Source organism: Phodopus roborovskii, unplaced genomic scaffold (assembly GCF_943737965.1).
Source record: "Phodopus roborovskii unplaced genomic scaffold, PHOROB, whole genome shotgun sequence".
NCBI lineage: Eukaryota > Metazoa > Chordata > Mammalia > Rodentia > Cricetidae > Phodopus > Phodopus roborovskii.
The window spans coordinates 6,299,177-6,324,746 of NW_026126482.1; the positions used below are offsets into that span (position 1 = coordinate 6,299,177).

At 46.4% G+C, this 25,570-nt stretch overlaps 1 protein-coding gene across 1 annotated transcript in view; it reads left to right on the forward strand.

The window, feature by feature from the left end:
• Positions 1–431: 431 nt before the first annotated feature.
• Positions 432–25,570, forward strand: part of Trpc7 (transient receptor potential cation channel subfamily C member 7) — a 117,317-nt gene continuing 92,178 nt past the window's right edge. Inside the window, exons 1-2 of the mRNA XM_051194181.1 lie at positions 432–827; positions 8,053–8,830. Of these exons, the coding sequence (XP_051050138.1) occupies positions 826–827; positions 8,053–8,830 (780 nt within the window). The 5' untranslated portion in view covers positions 432–825. The remainder of the gene's footprint in view (positions 828–8,052; positions 8,831–25,570) is intronic.

Sequence of the window (25,570 nt, forward strand, 5' to 3'; positions counted from 1 at the left end):
TGATCAGAGAAATGGATTTGTACACTGGAAATACCCTTGCAAAATATGGAAAGTTACATATAAAGTTAATCATTATACAGTCTTTTACCAATGTCAGATGATCATAAAGAAAAGGGGGTCAAGTTAAAGAATGCACCAGTCTCAAAAGAGAAGTGGGTGTGGCTTTAGGATTACAAAAGGTTTTAGTTTCCTTCTTAATCTCCACCCCACCTGTGTAAATACCTACAAACCAACAAGTAGGAAATCAACCCATTACCCAATTTTCACTTTTTTAAGCTCTTCAATTTGCTTTATTGCTTTACATAACTGAAGGGTGTGTGTGTGTGTCTCTGTGTGTGTATGAGTGTGTGTGTGTGTGTGTGTGTGTGTGTGTGTGTGTGTGTGTGTGTGTGTGTTACGCACTATTCTGGGAGGAGGGGCAGGAAGAAATCCTCAGGGGCTGTGATAGAAAACCAGAGTTACTCTCCCCTTTCAAAGCTACGTCCGGAAGAGGGGTGGGGACTATACCAGCCCATCATCACGCTGCATGCCAGTCTCACACACGGATGCTTCTCCTTCACATTCTCTGGGAAATTTCCCCCAGATTGGGAAAAGGACAGGAAGGCAAATCGGCCACAAAAGGCGAGTTTTCACCATTACCGGACAAAGAAAAGCCGAGCGCACTTCCACACGGTCGCAACTCCGCTCTCTGGAGCAGCTCCTCGACTTCAGCACCACGGAGAGCGGCACCTCCTCCTCGGCCACCCGTGGGGAGCCAGATCCCAGAGACTCAGCCCAGGATTCCGGTCATCTAGCAGAGGGACAAGCCTGCATGTTCTACTCTCAATGTAAGTGGCTATGATGGTCGGCTTATATTGATTTTCCCAGTAGAGACTGCTTTCTCCCTGAAATGTGGAATTGAACTTTTATTTATTAGCTCTTTCACAGGCATTGCTTAGCTTTGGGGATCTCAGGCTGGAGCTGAAATCTTATGTGAGTTGGTAAAATATTTCCCTCTTTATCGAATGTCTAAGTTTACAAACCATTTAGAAATGGGAAACCCAGTCTAGTATCCTGGCCCTTTCATGCTGGAGTAGAGCAGTTTTGTTCCTAGAAGAGGGTATGTGTGTTTTCTCGGCTTCTGCACTACTGAGGGCATCTCTGCTTTGATTTTAATATAAATATGGAGTTGGGAGGAGAGCCATAGCCACATTATAAGAGATTATCACCATTGCAGAAACTACAGGTGGTGATAAAAAGCTTATTCTTTCCTGTTTTCCTTCTTGCCTTTATTTTTATTTTTATTTTCTTATTACAAATAAAGTCCTGGTGGTAGGCTTCCTTTAGGCATTCACTTCAAAATAACAAATATGCTTTTAGTAAAAAGAGATGCAGATCTGGGCAAGGCTTTGGGCATAAGCTTTGACACTAGAGATCACAGCCTCTCGTTGAAGTTCAAGCTATAAATTCACTTATGTAAGGCTGAGTAGCTATAACCAAGACGCTGTGCCATTAATTGTCATCTAATGGATTCAGGGTAGATTTGGAAAAGGCAATAATGACTGACCCTGTCTGGTCGCAGTCAGTAAATTTTTGCCTCGGAATGCCACCTGCTGGTGGGTCCTCCTTCTAAATCATTTGGCACACATCAAATTTATGAATGAATTCCCATAAAATCCAGAATATCCATTATGGAGATCCTTAAATCCACTCCTTAAAAATCAGCTCTACAGTAGCTTCTCAAGCATGTATGTCACCTTGCAATTTCATACTGATTTCCCCCAAACATTTGCTCTTTTGCTTAAAGGTATGAAGACTAGCCAACTCCTTTAGGCAGTAATTAACCCAGAAAAGTCAAGTCAGACCTATGTGGTGCCTCACTGTGGCTCATTGGGGAGTGCATGTGGTATCTTGGCTGAGAACTACCAGGAACTGTTGCTTATGACAAGCAGTCAAGCAGTCACCTCCCTTCTCCAGTAACCTCAGCAAGTCACGGGTTTCTCTTTCAGTTCATTCCGGACTCCTAGTGCAGAGAGAGGTAGGGGAATCCTCAGAGGGTGGTGCACATTCATTTTATTCCAAGACTTGCTTTAACATCAATATTTGAGGTGGCTATTTCAGCTCTACTGGAACTGTGTTAAATACGAGAGATAGACATCCAGTTTCATATCCGCTGCAGTCTAAATAGGCAATGAGGATTTAAAAAGAAAAACAAAAAACAAAACAAAACAACAGGCAAAGTCTAGTTAACTGATTGCTAATCTATAGAACCATTGTAGACACTAGGAATAACTTCTCCCTAAATGATTTTATTTTTGTGAAAAACCAATTCCTAAGAGAAACATTTGACACTCAGGAATAATAGATCATATTTTCCAATCCAAGATCAAATGGAAACCCATCCCATCTTAGCAGAACTTCCTGAAGGGTGAACTTCACTATAAGTAGCGTGGATAGCAGGAGTGGTCTGCTGGTCCCTTGTAGGGCCTGATTGAGAGCACATGAGCTCACACAGTGGAGTAACTAACCACTACTCAGTATACACACTTCACTCTCACTAACCCAAATGACTTAGCTCCGCAATGAATGCCATGAAATTAATGATGATATTCAATGACACATGAGCACTTACCAGCTACAAAGGAATTTATATGCATTTTTTCACCTCAACTTCAATATATTGGGAAGATAAAACTCAAAAATGAGTGGGCTAACCTTTGGAAATCCACAAAAATTTCAGGAGTATGATGAAAAAGTGGAAATGTTTCCATGCACTGCTCTAGTCATTCAGAACTTAACAGACAGTGCCTCTGATGTTAGCTGCTTCCTCTACCGAACTGTTGGCATCACTGATAGCAGAGCTGGTTTACTTCGGAACCAGCACCTTATATTTGGAGTTCTCAGTGAGAAACAAGAAATAAGAGCTAGAGAGCTATCTGGGCACTGTATTTGTGAGAGCCTGGATACTGGTAACCATCAATACTGGAGCTTTATCATTTAAAAAAAAAAAAAAAGACCAATCTAGATCAAGTATTTGAGAACTGACCTATTTGACTATGTACCATGTCCTAAATGTAGGAACATTGGATGCCAGGTACACAGGCATTCTAAGCAGGCATTCACCTTGTCAACAAGATTCCTGCACCCTAATAGGAATCAATGTCTGCAGACTAAATAAACAGGAAAATGCACGAGGCACACTCATGACAACAACATACCAGATGAGCTGCAGAGCTAAGAAACCCAACAGGGCACACACCTAACGCAGGGTGCCCTGTCCACATCTTGAGTATCTTGGGAAATGTGGCTAATGTACTGATGCCTCATTTCCTGGTCTGAAAAAAAAAAGGATGAAAATAGTGCCTACATATGTCATACTTTCTTAGAACTTAAAATGTTGATGCTTAGAAAGTGCTCAGCCGGGAGGTTAACACGTGGTTAATGTGTGATATATATTAATTGTTATGATAGAATAGTCATTTAGGAAGATAGTTAAGCTTATCAAGGATAATTTATACCAGTAATTTATATAAAGCACTTACCATGGTAATTGGCACATGGTAAATGCATGTGTGTTTACCATCTCTATCGTTCACGACCTTTTGAAACAATAGCTGATTGTATCAGCATAGAATACAATCTGAACCAGCAGGAACGACCATGTATTTAAGTGTGCCTGTGCATAAGGTTTTGGTCATCACTGTCTCTAAGCTGTCTAGGACACTTGGTACAAATGTTACTTAATCTTCAGTGAATTCTGACAAACACACCGAGGTTTCAGAGAAGACTCCAGAGCATTTGACTCTTTGCTCACTTTGTGGACTGACACTCAGAACTTGTTCACTAGGAAAGAAAGCCCAGAACCAAGCTGGCCTTCCACAGGCACCTGATCTCAGTTCTGGATTTTGTTTGGCTCTGCATCCAGCTGGGGAATGTTACAGACTGAATTGATTTCAGGCTTGGATGATCTGCACAGAGGCCTTTGATGCATATAGCAATGTTAGAAAGAAAGAAAAGAAACAACATCTCTCTCAAAGGACCTTCTTAGGTGGCCTTTTCTACATAGGTAATTGAGCGCAACCCTAACTCCGAATCCTTGCACGAGTGCAGCTGGATTTAGGGAGCAGATCGCTACCTTCTTGGCTCACTCACATCTGGCTTCCTTTAGGCTGGCTGATGCATTGGTAAGAGCAGCTCCATAAAATCTGCAGCCAAGGCAACTGAGAGGGAGTTTACCTCTTGGGTGGCTCTGTATCCACTGGAATTCTTCTCCTCATGACTCCAATGTCAATGTACACACTCTGCAAAATGAATGACACAGTCTTAACTGAGATCTGCACTGAGTTTGGTCACTCATCTCAATAATATGTGTAGGTGAAAGGCATCTGTGTTCAAAGTTCATCTTTAAAGAAAATATTAAAGAGGACCAATGTCAGTTGCACTGAGGGACAATCCTTTCCCTCATTGGCCCTATATCTGGGATGTGGTCCAGCAGGATAACACACTGAGTTCTCAAGCTTGAGCCTCACCACCAGCTACAGCTGGGCTGAGTGATTTTGTGATAGGCTGTCTTTTGTGCATTCTGACCAACTCATGTGATACATAAGTCCCAAAGTATGAATACTTTAGTATCAAGACTAAATGGCAAAGACATAGCAGTTAAACACATTCATAAATGTACAGATGTTTAAACGATCATCACTAAAAGGATGGTAGGACTGGGGGGTGGTCAGAGGCTCACAGTAAGGTTAAAGGGCTGCACCAGCATTGGAGTTCTTCCCAGGTCTGCTGTGAAGCCCTCCCGTAGGAAGGGGTCACACTGAATGCCACACCCCATGTCATATGCTGTTAATCATACACGACCTCAGTTTTAATTCCAAGCTCAGCCAGAAATGGAAGAGAACTGATCATTTCTGAACATCCAGATGCATCTCAAAGCTGAGACCCCAAAGGCTGTGACAGACAGACTTGTTTATCACATTTATCAGTTTTCAAGGTCATTCAGAAAAAAACCCATGGCTTTCAAGGACAGTTTCCCTCTGACAAAGCCCAGCCACGCACTCACATACATTTGCTCATGTGCATGCCCCCTCCACCACCACCCCCACACACACAATGTAGTAATTATAGAGACATCATGTGATACCAATCATCATTGGGTTTATTAAACTTTTCATCTCACCTATTTCAGTTTGTTCACTTAAAAGACAAGCATATTACTATCTTGACTTGTTTTATTTTGTTTCGACAGTGAGAAAAATTAACAAATGATATGACGGTCTTATTTAAGATTGTAGGCTTTGGTGTCTACAATATTCATAGAGTTTGAATTTAGATTGAGTATTTCTGTGTTCCCTGCAAAGTGTTCTCTGCTCTGACTTGGTCCAGTGGTTATTCCATTTCCTTTGAATTCACTCCCCAAGGCTTCTTACTATGTAATAACTTGGTACCCTTGACCTTGTAGTCTGAACTACTATCCCTTTTGGACATGCCTCTAATGGAATGGAGAAATCTAATCAAACTGCCATGCCTTCTTTTTTGAAGACAGCTGTTGCTTTGCTTCATACCTGATACACAACTCACATGCTCTTGATGAGATTGGTCTTCCCAGGGATGAGTTGTGATGACTCAGTCCAGACAGATGCTCTCAGAGGGACAGAAATGTATCTTAGAACAGGCTGAGTAATTCTATGAGGAAAATTACTCTTCTGTGGTTTCAATTTCCACAATTTCTGTGTGTTTGTGTGCCCTGGATGAGGATCAGGGAGAGATATGAGAGGGGACAGTCCTTCCCCTCCTGAAGAGCCAGTAGCAATAACCCTGCACCCTATTTGTGCCCCCTCTCTTGTGGAATGATTACTATGGGATCCCCACCTGGGATGCCTTGTGTATGAGGTAGCAGCCTCCTATCTGAAATGATGGCACTTTGAGAAGACAGGGCTCAGAAGAGACGTGTAAACTTGAACTCCGACGCCCATTCCCCTAAGTCTTTTCCCATGGCACACTTTAGAACAGGACAGTTCGGATTCTCCTCCAGCAGGGCTTGCCATCAGGAGCTGTCTCGGAGGAGCCTTCCCATGACTACTCCTCTCGGTTTTTGCAGAAGAAGGAGCTGCCCAGCCTTGCTGTACAGCGGCTTTCCTGAGGGGAGTGTGACCCAGCTCCAGGCAGGATTTAGAGTACCAAGCTCTGACCCCCAGTGCTCTACAGCAGAGATCAGGCCCCCAAGTAGCTGGAGTGGGTCACGGGTTAAATGAGCAGGGAAAGAACAGAGCTCAATTCCAAAGTCTGCACAGTCACAAAACACCAAATTGATTTAAAAGCTTATTTCTTCAGATGGCTTGAGTGAAGAACCGAGCATTCTGTACGTCACAGACACAATCAGGAAGAAAGACCGTTCTCTGGGATCATGGGAAACACTTAAGTACTGACTCTGAAACAGATACTCTCCAGATTAAGACTATGCCATCCTGAACCTGATAGCATGAGAGGGAACAAACAGAAAAAGGAGAATTCAGGCAGGAATAACTTGGGGAGAGAGCAGAAAAATTCAGTCAGGGGCTGGGGGTACATGTAGTCTAGCCCCTCTATTTTACATAATCTGAGACCTAGAAATTGGATAGTCCTGAAGGTAGCTGGAAAGGCCTGATTTGAGCTCAAATTACATTATAGCTGTATCTTTCTAGTTTGTCATCTTAAAATTTTAAGGGCCAGTGAGATGGCTGAGCAGATGAGGCCTTTCTCATCAGGCAAGCCTCACAATTCCAGAATATGATGACTGGGTCCCACATGGTACACAGAGAAAAATCAACTCTGCAAGTTATTCTGTGGCTTCCTCTCTCTCTCTCTCTCTCTCTCTCTCTCTCTCTCTCTCTCTCTTTCTCTCTGTCTCTCTCTCTCTCTCTCTCACACACACACACACACACACTCAAAGAGATAAAAGAACTTAGTAGCAAATTCTTAGATGAATTGGCAAAGCCACGAAGCCACAAGACTGCCCGTGCCCTGTGAATTTCAAAGGCTGATGTTCAAGTCTTCTCCTCCCAGCACATCCGAGGGTAAAAGACCTTTTCCGCCTGTTTGATTGAGGAACTCCACAAGCTATGTACAGAAAGCTCTTAGCACTGCACCTGCGACATGATAGGGTCTCAGTAAGTGCTAACTGCTGCTATTAGCAGATCAGTATAACTCCTACTCTGTCTCCAGGGAATGAGCAACAAGTCTGAAGTGAGCACAGTGTGTAAGCTGAGCTTCTTCTACTGAGAAGACTGAATTCAGGTTAGACTGAATCGAGTCTTACGGAGATGTGGCCGAGCTCCCCGGGGAAGCTGATCCCTGGCTTTCAGAAGAGACAAATATCCAGGCCTGCTCCAGACACATCCTGCCTTTGAGTGGGTCCCGCCTGATTTACCTGAGGACCAGTGGGCATGGCCCACACAGAAAATGGCACCAAATGTGTGGTCATGCTTGCAGCCTGGTGCAGCTGAACCACAGTGTCAGAACTCAATGCAGGGTGGGACACGGGAATGAGAGGCACCACATTAGCCATGAGGCTGGTCCCTCTGTATCTATCACCCACTGGACCTGGGCAGGACAAGAGACAGGAAGCGGCAGGTGAAAGCTACAGTGGGAAGGCTCTAGGCTCTCTACCTGCACCCTGTACCCACTTCGTAGCGCACAAACGCTGTCCACATTGCACAGGTAAGAAAACAAGAAAGCAGACAGGTTTGGGGACTTGCACTGCTTTACACAGACGGGAATAACATGGACAGCCCCTGCCTGTTTCCCCACAGCGCTAATCCACACCCAGCCCACACGGTTTCTCAGACTGCTTTGCCACCTTGTCCCACCCCCTCAGGGAGAGACAGTAAGTCAGTATTCTACCAGCTGAAAACATAGCAACTAAAACAAGAACAGCAGTTCGGGCTGTTCTTCTAGCCTTGACATCAGTGTTAACAACAGTGGCTAGCCGGATGCCGATCATGAAGTTCCGAACTCAGTTTTTGTCTGTCCTTCTCAATAGTCCCCAGGCACCCAGAGAAGTAACCGAGCATCTCTGCCCTTGTCCTTCAGGTTGGGGAGCAGCACCTTCAAAAACATGCAGCGCAGGCACACCACCTTGAGGGAGAAGGGGCGCCGCCAGGCCATCCGGGGTCCTGCTTACATGTTCAATGAGAAGGGCACCAGTCTGACGCCTGAGGAGGAGCGCTTCCTGGACTCGGCTGAATATGGCAACATCCCGGTGGTCAGGAAAATGCTGGAGGAGTCCAAGACCCTCAATTTTAACTGTGTGGACTATATGGGGCAGAACGCACTGCAGCTGGCCGTGGGCAACGAGCACCTGGAGGTCACCGAGCTGCTGCTGAAGAAAGAGAACTTGGCACGAGTGGGCGATGCGCTGCTGCTGGCCATCAGCAAGGGCTATGTGCGCATTGTGGAGGCCATCCTCAACCATCCAGCCTTCGCGCAGGGTCAGCGCCTGACGCTCAGCCCGCTGGAGCAGGAGCTGCGGGACGACGACTTCTACGCCTATGACGAGGACGGCACGCGCTTCTCACACGATATCACACCCATCATCCTGGCGGCACACTGCCAGGAGTATGAGATCGTGCACATCCTGCTGCTCAAGGGAGCTCGCATCGAGCGGCCCCACGACTACTTCTGCAAGTGCAATGAATGCACGGAGAAGCAGCGCAAGGACTCCTTCAGCCACTCGCGCTCGCGCATGAATGCCTACAAAGGACTGGCCAGCGCCGCCTACCTGTCCCTGTCTAGTGAAGACCCTGTCCTCACTGCTCTGGAGCTAAGCAATGAGTTAGCCAGACTGGCCAACATTGAAACTGAATTCAAGGTAACCCTCCACTCGCCATCCTGCGGGCAGGTGGGCCGGGGCCCTCCATGTGTATCCAATCGCAAAATGGGTTGTACGCCTATCTAAAGCGGGGTGAAAGACTTTGGGTTCTTATCTTTGGGGTACATAGTAGGGGAAGGGTGGGTCGAGTCGTCTGTGTCAGTTTAAGCCTGGGGGAAAGTGGCCTGGAAGAGGGATGTTTTAAACTATGTAAGTAGGGAGGGGGGTGGCTATCAGATCCCGGAAGCTCTGACAGGATCCAAACACCCAAGCATCTTAAGTTTCTAATGAGGCTGGGACTTGGAGTTAGCACTGGCAGTTTTGACCATCAAACATACTACTCTATCCCATCCAGGGTTGTGGGCTGTACAATTGGTTTCAAAATGACCATGAAAAGAATTTCTGCCTTTCTAAGAATTCTGAGATGCGGTCTTGCTATGTACACCAAGCTAGCGTATTGATTCTCCTGCCTCGGGCTCTGTAGGACTTGGCTTTCGAGTATGCAGGGTAGTCTTTCTAAAATCCAGTGACGTGCTGGCTGCTGTGGCAGAGGAGGCATGTGAGAGAGAAAATCAAACTCTTCTTAAATAAGGGTTGAGTTTGTCGCTCCAGTGAATAAGGTCCAGGGTTGTCCCAGAATTCAGCCCCCTTGAGAATTCCTCGGGGGTATGAGGTATCCTCAGCCCATGAGGCCAGCTCCAAAGCTGGAGACCGACCCCCAAAGGCTGTCACTCAAGAGTAAACTTCCACTTTCGCTGGCAACTGACGTTTGCTCTAAAAGAGAAGATTGGGCCCAGGCGTAGGAATTTCTTGACAGAATGTTACATACCAACTACTTACCCGGCTTACCTATGCAATCTTATCTAACCTCAGCAACCATGTGTCAAGGGGCGGCACCCCTAGTTGGCATGATAGCACACAGTTGAAAGCACACAGCCAACAAAGCAGCCAGACCCCGAATTAAGTGGTCAAGGCTGAGTCCTGCATCAGACAAGAGGGTCTCTGGGCAAGCTGCTCAGGCAGCTCTCAAAGGAGGATCTGCAGTAGGAGTGGGTCCCAACGAAACAGGTGAGGGTTAGGTCCACAACAGCCCAAAGGAGGGAGGGGACAGAGAAGAGGTTCCTACAACTGCAACACAGCTTCCTGGGGACAGGCTCACGAAGACTATAGTGTGGGGATGGGTGGGGGAGGGGGACAGAGCCCACAGGACTCTGTTCATCAGTCTGAGCACTTTGGATATTATCCTGCAGGAAATAAAAAACTTAGTGGACTGGGGACTACTTGGTCCCTTAGTGGTTAAGGGACTGCAAAGAAGACAGATACAGACTTGGAAATTTGTTTGACGGGAAAAGAAGATGAATTAGAGGGTGGAAATTGGAACTAGAGACAGAGGCAGTTTGGTTATGCAACATGAGACCAAAGATGCCTGCCTGTTAGGAGACACTTGTCACACAAGCCAGGAGTAGCTGAGCTCTTCTAACGGGGAGGTGCAAGGCCACACACAGGCTGTGAAAAAGGAGTCCTTTAGCTCTGCTTATTTTATTCCAGCTGCTCCAACTCAGTCCTGCCCATTGAATCAGAGCTACTTCCCAGATCCCTGCTCTTGACCTCATTTGGACAGAGGTGCAAGACACTCAAAGAAGCTCAGCAGAAACAGCTGTTGCCTCTTCCCTTATCTGTCCAGTAACCTCAGGCTCCTGAGGCCAAGGGCAGCCCAGTAAATGCCAGAGGAGCTTTGCTTGGTGCCCAGTGTTCAAGTGGACTCTGCAGGTTGTGTGGCAGGAATGGCTAAGCCAATTAACTTAGATATTAATTCCAGCCAAAGGTGGAAAAGTAGGCAAAAAATGTTATTGGATCAGCTTATCTGGATAATTGCACGGTTCTCTACTTAGCTCATGCCTGAGAGTGTGCCAGCCTAAATAAAGCAATGCTAGACCAACATTTGGAAAACATCTGAGGGATTTGTTTCTATTAGTGAAATCAGAAGTCTGTCATACACATAATGTCTAAATCTGGAGGACTTCTAAGTAAATAATGAAAATTGTGGACAATTAAAACTACAAACAGTGAGAAACATGTTCTACAATGCAGAGGTTCACTCAAGAGTAAAGAACTAGCTGAAGGACAGTTACTGGCTATTAACACCTCCCTAGTTTAGCTCATGTGAAATGACACATTTTAGAATTCGGATAAGTGGCCCGTTATAAATGAACCTAACTGATACTGTAGAACTTACTACTCATTCACCCATCCCTGCACACGCATTCCCAGTAGTAAAAATCTCAGAGGGCAGCTTCGAAGGAAGTCAGATTGCAGCAAGAGAATAAAGGCATGTGGGCACGCTCTGCAAAGCACTCAGTGAATCTGTTCTGCTTTCAAGGGATGACGTGTTGCTGTTTAGGTGACCACATTATGAATGTGACCGGATGGCATCAATTACATAGAGATATAGGAGGGACGCTGGAAATATGTCATCATATGTCACACCCTTCATGTCCTTTAAAACATTCTAGAGTGACTTCTCCTGGGAAGGAAACATGATACATAATAAGCCTGAACTCAGTTGCCTTGGCTGTTATTTTTGGAGTTGTTGTAATTTAACAGAATCAAGCATAGTGATTAGTAAGAATTATAAGCAATGTCAAGGTCTCAGGTAAATGGTAGCTGGTTAGATGCAGCAAGCTGTTATTTTGGTGAGGAACTTACACAGCCACTCAAAGATTGTCTCAAGTCTAATTGTCTTGGATCTAGACAGGAACTGAGTCTTGACATGGTCACTAGAATCTCCCTAGTGCCTTGGTGGTACATAGTGAATGAGTAGGCACTCTGGAAATGCTTGATGAAGAGAATGGGAATTCCCCAACGGAAAAGCATTCTAGCTACTGAGACATATGATGACTTGGTGTATGGCTTAACCTTCTTATATATGTGCACCTTTGTAATGGCGGCATTTGATATGCATTGTGAATTCAGTAGTCCTAAGGAAGGCTGCCAGCTTGGTGGGTGTTCTAGGTTACTTTCTGTCGCTGTGATACATACTGTGACCACCAAAAGCAATATGGGGGGGTGACTGGGCTATGTCATCTTACTGGTCAGTCCATCACTGAGGGAAGCCAAGGTGGGAACTCCAGACAGAAACCAGGGTCAGTGGCTGAAGCAGAGGCCATAGGAAAATCTTGCTTCTGGCTTGCTCGCCCTGGCTTTCTTAGCTGCCTTTCTTATACAGCCCAGGATGAATGATGTCACTCACAGTGGGCTGGGCCCTCCCACATCAATCATTAATGAAGAAAACTTCCTACAGACATGCCCATATGCCAATATGATGGGCACAATTCTTCAGGGGAGGTTCCCTCTTCCCAGTGACTTTAATTTGTGTCAAGTTGATATAAACTAACCAGCCAGCACAGTGGAGGGATGAAGCCCATACACTAAATAACCAGGGATTGACTATACGCTATACTATGAGGGATGTGGACGGCAAAAGGGGCCGTGTGTGTTGTGTGTGTGTGTGTGTGCAGGAGTGTATGTGTATACATGTACGAGTGTGTGTGCTTATGAGTGTGTACACAAGTGTGTGTACATGAGTGTGTATATACAAGTGTGTGCATGCATGAATGTGCGTGTGCACAAGTGTGTGTGCGAGTGTGTGTGTGTACCAGTGTGTGCGCGCGCATACAAGTGTGTGCGTGTACCAGTGTGTGCGTGTACCAGTGTGTGCGTGTGCGTGAGTGTGTGTGTGTGTTCCTGGCTTTCCTTGGGGTGGCTCTTGGAGATGGTGCTGCCTGATGGAGTGGGGAGGACTGAGGAAAGACTGAGTGATGTCAAAGCTTTGGAAGGAAGGTGGCAGTGTGGGATGCCAGGAGCCTCTTGTTCCTTCCCATTTTGCTACCATTTAGAAGCATCCATGTTCCTAAGTCAGGGGAGGAAGAAGCCTGTCAGTGTGCCTGTCACTCAGCCTTTAGTGATCCTGAAGAAGGGCAAAGGTGCCACTGAGGAGATTTTCCTGTTGGTACAGTGCCAGCTCGGAGGCATGGTGTGCTCCAGCCTAGAGCTCAGAGGGAAAGGGTAGAAGGCAAGAAGATCAAACTGTGGCCTCATCTTGTTAGAGCGTTATTGACCTTCCTGTGTATCAATGGATTCCTAACCACGCATATTATGAAAAACACGATGAATTATGTATCAATGTTTGTGCTGTCATTTTAAGATCCATTTAAAAAAAACAACTTTCTGGGCCTAAAATACCTCAAATTAAAAATGCAAATAATGATAAATCAGACCTATTTGCCACCTGCTGGGAGTCAGGCAAGCCCACTGTGGAAGGTAAAGATGGTGAGGTGGTAGTCTGCAATCTGCTGGAAAACTTCTCAGAGGGACAGGAAAGAGTGGGGAGCAGGTGTCTGCCTCCTGACACTCAGCCTGAGGACATCTGAGATGTGGCCAGCTGGAGCCTAGGGGCCAGGGAGCTGAGTAAAGGCCCAGCCTGGGCCAGGCCCTGAGAAAAAGCTGAGCAAGCCTCCAGTGTTGGAACCCATTCCTTACATGCTTTGGATTTTTAAATTGGATAAACCAACACCCTAAGAAAACACATTTCCTTGAAGCTGGCTGGTAGTATAAACAGATGTCTGCTTAATATGCAGGGAACAGCTTGAAGACTGGTTCTCTTTCCATTGGGAAAATATTTTTTTAAGCTGTGAAGGCTGCAGGTGTTAAAAGGAAGGTGTTTTGTGGGTGGGGTATGTGTGGAGGAAAATCTGGCAGAAAAGTTCTCAAAGCAAAGAGCTTGCTTTTATATCATCCTGATACCCCAGGGATCTGAGGAACCACACCAGCCCTGTGTGAGAACATCTGACGATGCACAGCCTGAGCAGAGGAGAGAAAGATCTCAGGTGTCTGTCTGTCCGTCAATGTGCTGATGACCCCACCCCTCACTAAACACTGGCAGATGCTGCCCCCCCCCAGCATATGCAGGGAAGTTGCAGTCTGAATGTGCTTGTATGCTTGTGTGCTGACAGTCTACTCCAGGGCGGTGCTCACAGGACCCCCTACCCCCACCCCCTACCCTCCATCCCCCCCAGTACTTGAAAGCAAGATCTGGGAGTGGCTTAGTGTGCTAAGTGAGAAAAAAGATAACTAACTGCCTTAGGCCAGGCTCTTTGTCCATTTTACAACCTGAGTGTCTGGAGGAGCAGCTCGACTGAGCATGCATTAATGAGGTGGTGTTGTAGGAAATCAGCTACTTGGTGTGCCTTTAATGACAGTTGTGATCACTGGGTCACAAATGGTTCATAAAATCAGAAGCTGCTGCTCTTCTAGGTTTGGGCTGCCGAGCAGCATTGTAAGGGAGAGTGTGGAAGCTGGGTGACAGGTATCTGAGCAGGACAAAGGAGGCCACTATACTCAGGAGGGTGTGGGAAGGGCACGGCTCCAGGGAGCATCAGAACAGCCACGCTTTACTTCTTCAGTGTGGAGTAAGATACAAGAACCAGGTCCTGAAGCCAGACTGACCCATGTTCTGTCTCCCACTAACCATGGGATTCCCAGCACCATCTCAAAGTTCACTTTCTCATCTGCAAATGGAGGGTGGGAAGGACTGAACACTTGTGACTGGCCTGGTGGAGGCTTACTTCCTCACCTAAGCAGTCCCTCTTCCTCTGAGCTGTCCACCTCATGATCACCGATCTGCAACAACTTCAGATGCCTCATCCCATCTAATGTCCAGAAAATCCTGACACCCATTAGTTGCTCACCAAATACCACCTCAATGACAAGGAGCATGCTGAGGGAATTTATACCCAAGGAGCTCTCAGTGTGGACGGGGGTTAAATGAGTTCAGGAATATAAGAACAAAAAGCCACCGGCAGAGAGGCCTGACACAAAGGCATTGCTAACTAACGAGGTTCCCTTTGGTCTCGTACTGGCTCAGCCCCGGCTTTTCCATACAGTGAACACCGCTTACATTTCAACACCTGTCCTTCTTAAAGGGTCTCCCAATTTTAGCTAAGCTTCCCACCCTCTTGGCAAATCTTTGCAGAACAAGAAAAAAATATCTAGACTATACATGGGAGCTTCATGACTAGAAATGAGCCAAGCGAGTGTTCCCAATTGGAGAAGTGCAGACCACTGAGATCGCATAAGTGAGTGTGCTGCTAAAATATTACTGCGAAAAGAAATTACGTGGGCTGGGAAGGACAGCAAGGAGGAGGGGGCAGAAGTGGGCGGGCGGCACCCTTCCAAACAACACAGATTTGAAAAATATCTCCATGAAAAATAGTCAACACACACACACACACACACACACACACACACACACTCATTTCCTACAGCAGTCATCTGTCAGTCTGAAATATCAGGGATCTAAAGAAAATGGTGATGGCTCTTCAAGGAAATTAGCCTGTGAGAAGTGCCCCAAATTAAATCAAATGAACCCACAAGGAGTTGTCTCTGAAAAGCAAAGGTCACAATGCCATGCAAACCGGTTATCTTATCTGTAGATTGTCAGCATAGCAGCTGGTTATTAGTGTTTTGTTAGCAGTCGGCCCACATTTACATTAAATAGGAAAAGTACTGCTGGGTGGGAAAGAGACAGGTTCTAGAGACTCATGGGTGACCTGTAGTTAGTTACTCTTTGAAAACTGGGTGTCTGGCCCTGAGTCTGATACACACGCTGTAGGCTGGGGTCACAGATAAAGTGATGGTGTTTTCTGGGGAAGAGATGGGCGTTCTTCCGAGAGTCACAAAAATAAGCATGGCATTCCAAACCGTAAAGTGGGATTTTGTTAGTTAACTTGGTGGGGTGCCCACCTGTGTTGGAGATGGTGGATGCTTAAAGATTTCTGCCAGGAGGTGATGCTTAACTAAAACCCAAGGCATGGAAGAGAGTAATGGGACACTAGAAGAGGAAAAGGCTTCCCTGCTCAGGAAAGGCGCATGAGCTAGCCCACGACAGAGCAGAATAAACAGGTTCATTCCAAGGATGTGAGCATCTTGGAATGGATCTGCTGTAAGAGTTAAGGGATATGAGGCAGCTGACAGGGGTACTCATGAGAGCCACTGGGGGGTGGGGCATGCTCAGAGCTGGGCCTGCATGTCAGGCAGACAGTGAACCACTGGGCAGACACTTTGGTGCGTGAGCGATTGGCTCGTATCTGTAGTTCAGTAGAATCCAATCTGCTTGATGATGAAAATGGGTGGACAGGCTGGAAGGCATTGGGAGACTGCTGTTGATGGACACACTGCTCCCTGGGAGGGGGTGAAGGGCACATGCGTGAAGTATGGCCAGCACATCCTTGAGCAGGTCAGTCATCACGGGTGGAGGACATGGCTGCCCCCTGGACATCCTTCTTGTCATGATTCAGTCCTGGGGTCTCTCGTCGCTGGAAGAGGCCTAAGAAGGGGAGCAGAGCGGAGGTGGCTCCTTGGCTTCTCCTCAGAGACAGAAACCCCTTGGAGTGGGGAGCAGGCTAGCCTGGAGGGGGAAGGGCTGTGTTCCACAGTCCGCCACACTGGTGTGAAGCGCAGGGAGCATGCTCAGAGGTGACGGCACCAGAGCAGGGAGGAGCCCACCACATTCCAGTCTTTCCACTGCATCTCTCCATCTCTGGGGATACTTTGTCCCTCTCTCGGTTTCCTGGAGCAAGTAAGGTTTTTGTCGTTGAAGAATGGTTTGAACTTTATCTCTGATTTATGTTAACCTGCAGCTCGTAGTAGTATAAATAAAGGATAGAGTAGACTACTATGGCCATGAGGAGCAGCCTCCAGTAGCACAGGCCTCAAAGGGGATCCACCAAGTTGGCATACTTAGGAAAGTGTAGGGGAAAAGACACACACACCCTCTTAATTTCCTTCTGACTTCTTTTTATTCTTCTGTATTCTTATTTTTCCTCTACATCTTTCCTGGTATTTGCCTTCTCTCATTCTTGATGTTTTCTTTCTAACTATATATATATATGTGTGTGTGTGTGTGTGTGTGTGTGTGTGTGTGTGTATGTATGTATGTATGTATCTATGTATGTATCTATGTATTTCCCCTTACAGCTTATGTACCCCAGAAATATCTTTCAAACAATATAAAAGTTATAATGTGGTTACATTCTATTTTTCAAGCGAACACTTGCAGTGAATACAAGTAAAAAACCACCGTGTTTCTCTTACACGATTAAACATTTTATGTGTTACAGGTAAAAACAGCTTGTCCCACGAACCCACATACATCATGTCCAAGCAACTTGCTACAGATTAACAGAGTGCGAACAAGCCTGGCATTTTCTCAGCCTGTTCTTTTGCTCACAGGATGCATTTTATGGTTACAAAGAAAGGATCAGTCACTTTATTATTTGTCTCAAAGGGTAATCTTATAAGAAGTACTAGAAGGATCACAGATATATGAAAAAGAACCAGGCATCTCTACTTTAAATCCTCGGGGTGCATACCCACTCATAACAGTTTTTATATCAGGAAGCCGAGGGCAGAAATGGGCACGAGGAATTAATCACCCTCCCATCCCAGCAAGAAAGGCTCGTCAGCCAATGATAACTGGGCTGCTTTGTTCTTGTTCCCTGACCTAACGAGTCCCTCACTCAGCTATGAGTCTTTCCAAAACTTCAGACTGTCTTCTTGGGTTTTTTACATCAAAGCTATTTAATAAAAACACCTTAGTCTAACCTCAACTTATTTTCAAAGCTTTGTTTCAGCTGTGATGCACTCTGAAACCTGTGAACACACTTCCCAACATTAAGATTAAAAGAATTTAAGCTAGCTGGGCTCCTGGGACTCAATTGTTTTTCTTAATCATTAACCTGAGCCCCAGTCTATGTGGCTCCTCAGTAGAAACTTGCGTGTTCTAGATGTGTGTGTGACACTTCCTGGTTTATTTTTAATCCTCTGCAGCCTCTGCTTTATCAGAGGCAGGGGTGACATTTTATTCTACATTTACCTATGTTAAACTAACCTCTATCATAATCTGAAGACTGAGTTTCTTTCCCGCCTGGTCCTGCCACCCTTTAGCCCCAAATAAACACACTGACGATTATTTTAATTAGAATGTTTGATTGATGGCTCAGGCTTCTTACTGGCTAGCTCTCTCTTAGTTATTAACCCAAAACTACTAATCTATGTGTTTCTACATGGCCTTATCTTACCAGAGAAGGCTCCAGCATGTTACTCCTTCAGGGGTTACATGGCTTTTCCCTAATTATCATAATCCCTTAATATATTCATTAAAAACCTTCAATCATTAAAATTCTATTAAACTGACACTATTATTACATAAAATCATTGTTTCAGAAAAGGAAAAACTACAAAACAAAGGTAACAAACAAACCCTTGCTTCAGCTAAACAGTACATTTTAGGAGGAGATCATCTTGGTAATCCACAGGTAACAATGCCCAGTAGAACTGAATATTTCCCAGAGATAATCACACTGCATTACAGGAAGCTGGGATCTCCCACACCCATTCACACCATGCCAGATACCAGAGAAAAACGGCAATGACAAACATACAAACACACAGCAGTAGCCAGAGACATCCCAGAGCCAAGGCTTTGCCTACTCAAGATTCACCCATTAGTTCTGTTTCCCGGTGGGCTAAGCCCCTGAATTCAGTTACCAGCTGCAGCCCCTCTGATGTGGCCATTGGCAGTAGATACCCCTTTCTCCATCCTTGGAGGGGGGGGCATTGAGGATCGCAAGCCAACAGGAGACAGAGTAAGGTCTTTAAGGGCACCTGACACCCTCCCTGGACAACCAGTTGAGCCTGAATTTTGCAGTACTGCTCCAGCCTAGACCCCAAAACGTTTTGGCTTACAGAAGTTTATTATACCCCATTACTGAGGCCAGCAGTCCAAAATCACAGTGTGAGCACAGGCTTGCTCTCGCTGAAGGAATAAGGAACATCCTTCAGTCACTTGCTCCTGGTAGCTGTTACCAATTCTTAGCTTGTTAGTGCATCGCTCCAGTCCCTGACCCTGTTGTCATGGGGAAATTTCCTGTGCTTCTGTGTCTCCTTTCTTCTCTTTAGAAATACACCAATAATCTTGGACTGAGGGCTCACCCTTTTATAGCAGGGCTTCATTATAATTAGGTCTACCTGCAGGTGACCTCATTCCAAAATAAGGTCCCATACTCATGGTCCAGGAAGGACTTGATATGAACTAGAGGAGGCCAAGTCCTAGAATCCAGGCTGAGCCTCACAGGAGGGCAGAGAGAGGCAGGTATCAGCACTCCCAAGGACCCAGAGCCGGTGCCAAATTAGGATGTCAGTCTGAAGGAAACAAAGGGCTGGCTGCCTTCTGATGCTTTCTGCCAGCCAAGGCCAAATTATGAGAATTCCATAAAAGCATGTGTGTGTGCATGTGTTTGTATGTGTATATGCATGTATGTGTGTACATGTGTATATGCATAAATCTGTGTGTGTGTGTGTGTGTGTGCGCACACACGCGTATCTGTCTGTGTGTGTGTGTGTGGGTGCGGTTTGGTGTTTAGGAAAGAAGGATGGTAAAGGACAGAAGTAGTGAAAAGAAACTTGGTCCCAAGGCACTAACCCTCTCAAGAGTGAGGAAGCCATTATCTAGTTTGAACTTGGAGATAATAAACATATAACACTATTCATCATAGAAAATGTTTAAAATATAGAAGTGGCTGGAACAGAGTCAAAATTAATCCTACCATATAAAAATACATACTTGGATGTTCTTTCTGGACTTCTCCTCACCCGTGTGCAAACATTTAAATGAACAAGGTGACCCCCACTAACAAAGCACTGCCGATATACTTACCGATCCTCCCGCTTCACTCCCATTCCTGAGCCCTCAGCCTCCCCAGGGATCGCCATCCAGTGTTTACACGGACAGGGCATCGATAGCTCTCACTGGTTCGAGAAATGCATCTCTCCTATCTACTATGTACCCAAAGTTCTAGGGGATAAAATTTAAAAAAAAAATCATCGAAATATTATAATCTCTGCCCTTGTGGAGTTTACAAAGACTACAGAAAAATATACTGACTTGTGTGTTTGCAAATTAAATGCAAGGATCATAGAAAGAAGCGTGGCCATTCGTACTCTCCCGTTCAATACCGTGTGATCTATGGGACACAACACCGATGGGGACATCAGTGCTCATGCGGGTGAACCTTATTCTTTATGCCTGCCCATTGTCCGTCGGTCCAACCGTCTGCATCTGCAACTGCCCTTTGTCCGTTCCCATGATCAGTTAACAATCCCTCATGTTAACAATGTCTCACTGCCTGAGAATACTTCTTCCCAGGCTGACACCTGATTCCACAGAGGTGAACGGTAACTGCTATCGTGTCTCTCCCGAGATGAAATGGTGCGTGCCGTTTTGGTCTAACACAAGGATCATGGCTGACATTATTATAATAAAATCCAGATTAACAGAAGTATGGTAAATTTAGGTTTTTTTTTTTTTTTAAGTTTCATGGACACTGGAACCTTCAGAAATAAGTCCCTAGTCTTTCCTCACTCCCAAAGAGCAGTCACATCAGAGCATTCCAACATCAGGACGTGGACATGAGCTATTCACTTAAGAGCTGTGTCCTTTGTATCTGCCTGAAACACACCAGATTGACTTGCTGTTCAGAGTCTGTGTTTGAGAACTCCCTACCTGGGGTTTGATGGGCAGAAGAGTAATCGTTTTCCTGCCTCCTCCCTTCTTGTTCTCTCCTGGACCCTGCCTTTGTCCCTAGACTCCCACAGAGATGCTTACGTTGGGAAGCCACTGGACTGACCAGATTTGGTTTTGGTGACAGTGATGTAGAGACAGGAAACCATCTGTTTTTAGGCATGTGGAGACATATGGCCATGACCTACTACAGCAGGCTGAGGAGGTTACCCAGAGAGGCTCTCTAGACTCCTTTTGGCCTCTGTGTAGACCACCATTCTTCTCCTGGCTCTGAGGCAGGGAGCTCAGTTGTAAATGTTCTTTATGACCACTCTCAACATTGACCAGAAAAGAAAAGGTGAGAGAATCCTCCCTTGTTGTGAATGCTCTGGGGGAAATGCCTTATGCGACCTGAAACCTGTTAAAGGCGCCTGCGCTGCTTCTGTAAACGCATGACTTTGAGGGCGGAATCTTGCCCAAAAGGACATCTTTCCCTGTCTCCTGAAGTCCTAAATATTCTCTCCTACCTAGCTCATTCACACACGTTGTGGTCCAGTTGTCTTTGGTACAACTGGCGCTTCCTTTTACATGTAGAGCGGCTTCCTAACAGATTTTACTTTTCCCTAAACAAATGGTGCCCTAGCATCATCCATTAAACAATCTGTTCTCAGCTTCACTGTTGCCATCATCATATGCCAGGTCGCAAACTGCACACGCTTCTGCTTTTGTACTTTCCAATACAGAGCAGTGTTCCCTCAAGCTGTTACTCCATCCACTCCTCCGCAATTTCACTCCTACGGGTATAGTTTTTGACCAGTTACCAAGTTGGAGGATCCAGGGGTGACGGTGGTGGAAGATGGTGGTGATGGTAGTGGTGGTGGTGGTGGTGGTCGCGGCGGCTAATGAAGCGGTGATTGTGGTGGTCGTGGTGATGGTACTAGTTTTATATGCATAACTTTGTCTTGTACAATTGTGTCAGGAATGTACAAACAATCTTCGGTCCTGTCTCTTGAATACTATAACTTAGGTACACACACCCTCACGTTAGCGCATGACTCAATAGACATCAGTTCCAAGAAAACTCTGTCATCACCATCAACAGAACCAAACCTGTGTCAGTCCAGCAGCTTTGCGACCTAGAGCATTGTCTGTGGGGGTCCAGGGACTGAAGCCACGCCAAGTCTACGAGAGGGGGTCACCTGAGAAAGGACCATGAAGGAAGATTAGTCGTCTGTCATCTCATTCCAGGTAGGGAGTTCTCAGACACAAATTTTAAACAGAAAATGAAGCCATTTCACTTCAAATCAAGCCATTCACTTCATTCTTCTTAGGTTTGTTTTCAGCGTTTATTTCAGGATTACCGGAATGTTTGGATTTTGGACTACATGCAGATACGAAGTCGTGTTGTTATGTAGCCTATGAGTCCTGAGAAGCTGGTAAATGACACTACAGCCCCTGGGTACAAAAGAGTCCATTTAGTGCCAATCAAGAAATCAGAGAACTGCAGTTGACTGAAAACTAAAAACTCTCTGTCACTCAAATGTAACGAGCCAGCTATCTTTTTGACATTGATGAACTAAATGCCTTTCCTTTTATCCATTTATAAACCGTGTGATTAGAACAAACTGCACGTGCCACACACTCAAACACAGTTTAGGGATCATGGAGGTGGTGAAATACATGGTTCTAAAAATCCTAGCACAGTCTCCTTCAAAGCCCAAGCAAAGGGAGGGTGCATGTTTCCATTTCCTGAGTAAACTGGAGCAGTTCCCTCCATCCACACTCTGTCCTATACTTACAGTCCCTCCATCCACACTCTACTATAGTTACAATTCCTCCATCCACACCCTCCTCCTATAGTTACAGTCCCTCCATCCACACTCTGTCCTATAGTTACAGTCCCTCCATCCACACTCTCCTATAGTTACAGTCCCTCCATCCACACCCTCCTCCTATAGTTACAGTCCCTCCATCCACACTCTCCTCCTATAGTTACAGTCCCTCCATCCACACCCTCCTGTAGTTCCAGTCCCTCCATCCACACTCTCCTCCTATAGTTACAGTCCCTCCATCCACACTCTCCTCCTGTAGTTACAGTCCCTCCATCCACACTCTCCTCCTATAGTTACAGTCCCTCCATCCACACTCCCCTCCTGTAGTTACAGTCCCTCCATCCACACCCTCCTCCTATAGTTACAGTTCCTCCATCCACACTCTCCTGTAGTTACAGTCCCTCCATCCACACTCTCCTGTAGTTACAGTCCCTCCATCCACACTCTCCTGTAGTTACAGTCCCTCCATCCACACTCTCCTCCTGTAGTTACAGTCCCTCCATCCACACCCTCCTATAGTTACAGTTCCTCCATCCACACTCTCCTATAGTTATAGTCCCTCCATCCACACTCTCCTATAGTTACAGTCCCTCCATCCACACTCTCCTGTAGTTACAGTCCCTCCATCCACACTCTCCTCCTGTACTTACAGTCCCTCCATCCACACTCTCCTCCTGTAGTTACAGTCCCTCCATCCACACTCTCCTCCTCCCCCTCGTGTACTTACAGTCCCTCCATCCACACCCTCCGTACCCCCCCCCCCCCTCCTGTAGTTACAGTCCCTCCATCCACACTCTCCTATAGTTACAGTCCCTCCATCCACACTCTCCTGTAGTTACAGTCCCTCCATCCACACTCTCCTATAGTTACAGTCCCTCCATCCACACTCTCCTCCTGTAGTTACAGTCCCTCCATCCACACCCTCCTGTAGTTACAGTCCCTCCATCCACACTCTCCTATAGTTACAGTCCCTCCATCCACACTCTCCTCCTGTAGTTACAGTCCCTCCATCCACACTCTCCTCCTATAGTTACAGTCCCTCCATCCACACTCTCCTATAGTTACAGTTCCCTCCATCCACACTCTCCCATAGTTACAGTCCCTCCATCCACACTCTCCTATAGTTACAGTCCCTCCATCCACACTCTCCTGTAGTTACAGTTCCTCCATCCACACTCTCCTCCTGTAGTTACAGTCCCTCCATCCACACCCTCCTATAGTTACAGTCCCTCCATCCACACTCTCCTGTAGTTACAGTCCCTCCATCCACACTCTCCTATAGTTACAGTCCCTCCATCCACACTCTCCTGTAGTTACAGTCCCTCCATCCACACTCTCCCATAGTTACAGTCCCTCCATCCACACTCTCCTCCTGTAGTTACAGTCCCTCCATCCACACTCTCCCATAGTTACAGTCCCTCCATCCACACTCTCCTCCTATAGTTACAGTCCCTCCATCCACACTCTCCTGTAGTTACAGTCCCTCCATCCACACTCTCCTCCTATAGTTACAGTCCCTCCATCCACACTCTCCTGTAGTTACAGTCCCTCCATCCACACTCTCCTGTAGTTACAGTCCCTCCATCCACACTCTCCTGTAGTTACAGTCCCTCCATCCACACTCTCCTGTAGTTACAGTCCCTCCATCCACACTCTCCTATAGTTACAGTTCCTCCATCCACACTCTCCTCCTATAGTTACAGCTCCTCCATCCACACTCTCCTCCTGTAGTTACAGTCCCTCCATCCACACTCTCCTGTAGTTACAGTCCCTCCATCCACACCCTCCTATAGTTACAGTCCCTCCATCCACACTCTCCTCCTATAGTTACAGTCCCTCCATCCACACTCTCCTCCTATAGTTACAGTCCCTCCATCCACACTCTCCTCCTGTAGTTACAGTTCCTCCATCCACACTCTCCTCCTGTAGTTACAGTCCCTCCATCCACACTCCTCCTGTAGTTACAGTCCCTCCATCCACACCCTCCTATAGTTACAGTCCCTCCATCCACACTCTCCTCCTGTAGTTACAGTCCCTCCATCCACACTCTCCTATAGTTACAGTCCCTCCATCCACACCCTCCTCCTATAGTTACAGTCCCTCCATCCACACTCTCCTATAGTTACAGTTCCTCCATCCACACTCTCCTCCTGTAGTTACAGTCCCTCCATCCACACTCTCCTTTAGTTACAGTCCCTCCATCCACACTCTCCTATAGTTACAGTCCCTCCATCCACACTCTCCTATAGTTACAGTTCCTCCATCCACACTCTCCTCCTGTAGTTACAGTCCCTCCATCCACACTCTCCTCCTGTAGTTACAGTCCCTCCATCCACACTCTCCTATAGTTACAGTCCCTCCATCCACACTCTCCTGTAGTTACAGTCCCTCCATCCACACTCTCCTCCTATAGTTACAGTCCCTCCATCCACACCTCCTCCTGTAGTTACAGTCCCTCCATCCACACTCCTCCTGTAGTTACAGTCCCTCCATCCACACTCTCCTCCTGTAGTTACAGTCCCTCCATCCACACTCTCCTGTAGTTACAGTCCCTCCATCCACACCCTCCTATAGTTACAGTCCCTCCATCCACACTCTCCTATAGTTACAGTCCCTCCATCCACACTCTCCTCCTATAGTTACAGTCCCTCCATCCACACTCTCCTCCTGTAGTTACAGTTCCTCCATCCACACTCTCCTCCTGTAGTTACAGTCCCTCCATCCACACTCTCCTCCTATAGTTACAGTCCCTCCATCCACACTCTCCTCCTGTAGTTACAGTTCCTCCATCCACACTCTCCTCCTGTAGTTACAGTCCCTCCATCCACACTCTCCTGTAGTTACAGTCCCTCCATCCACACCCTCCTATAGTTACAGTCCCTCCATCCACACTCTCCTCCTGTAGTTACAGTCCCTCCATCCACACTCTCCTGTAGTTACAGTCCCTCCATCCACACTCTCCTGTAGTTACAGTCCCTCCATCCACACTCTCCTCCTGTAGTTACAGTTCCTCCATCCACACTCTCCTATAGTTACAGTCCCTCCATCCCCACTCTCCTCCTATAGTTACAGTCCCTCCATCCACACTCTCCCATAGTTACAGTTCCTCCATCCACACTCTCCTCCTATAGTTACAGTCCCTCCATCCACACTCTCCTATAGTTACAGTTCCTCCATCCACACTCTCCTCCTATAGTTACAGTCCCTCCATCCACACCCTCCTCCTATAGTTACAGTTCCTACATCCACACTCTCCTCCTGTAGTTACTATGTAAGTACTCTCCTCCATAC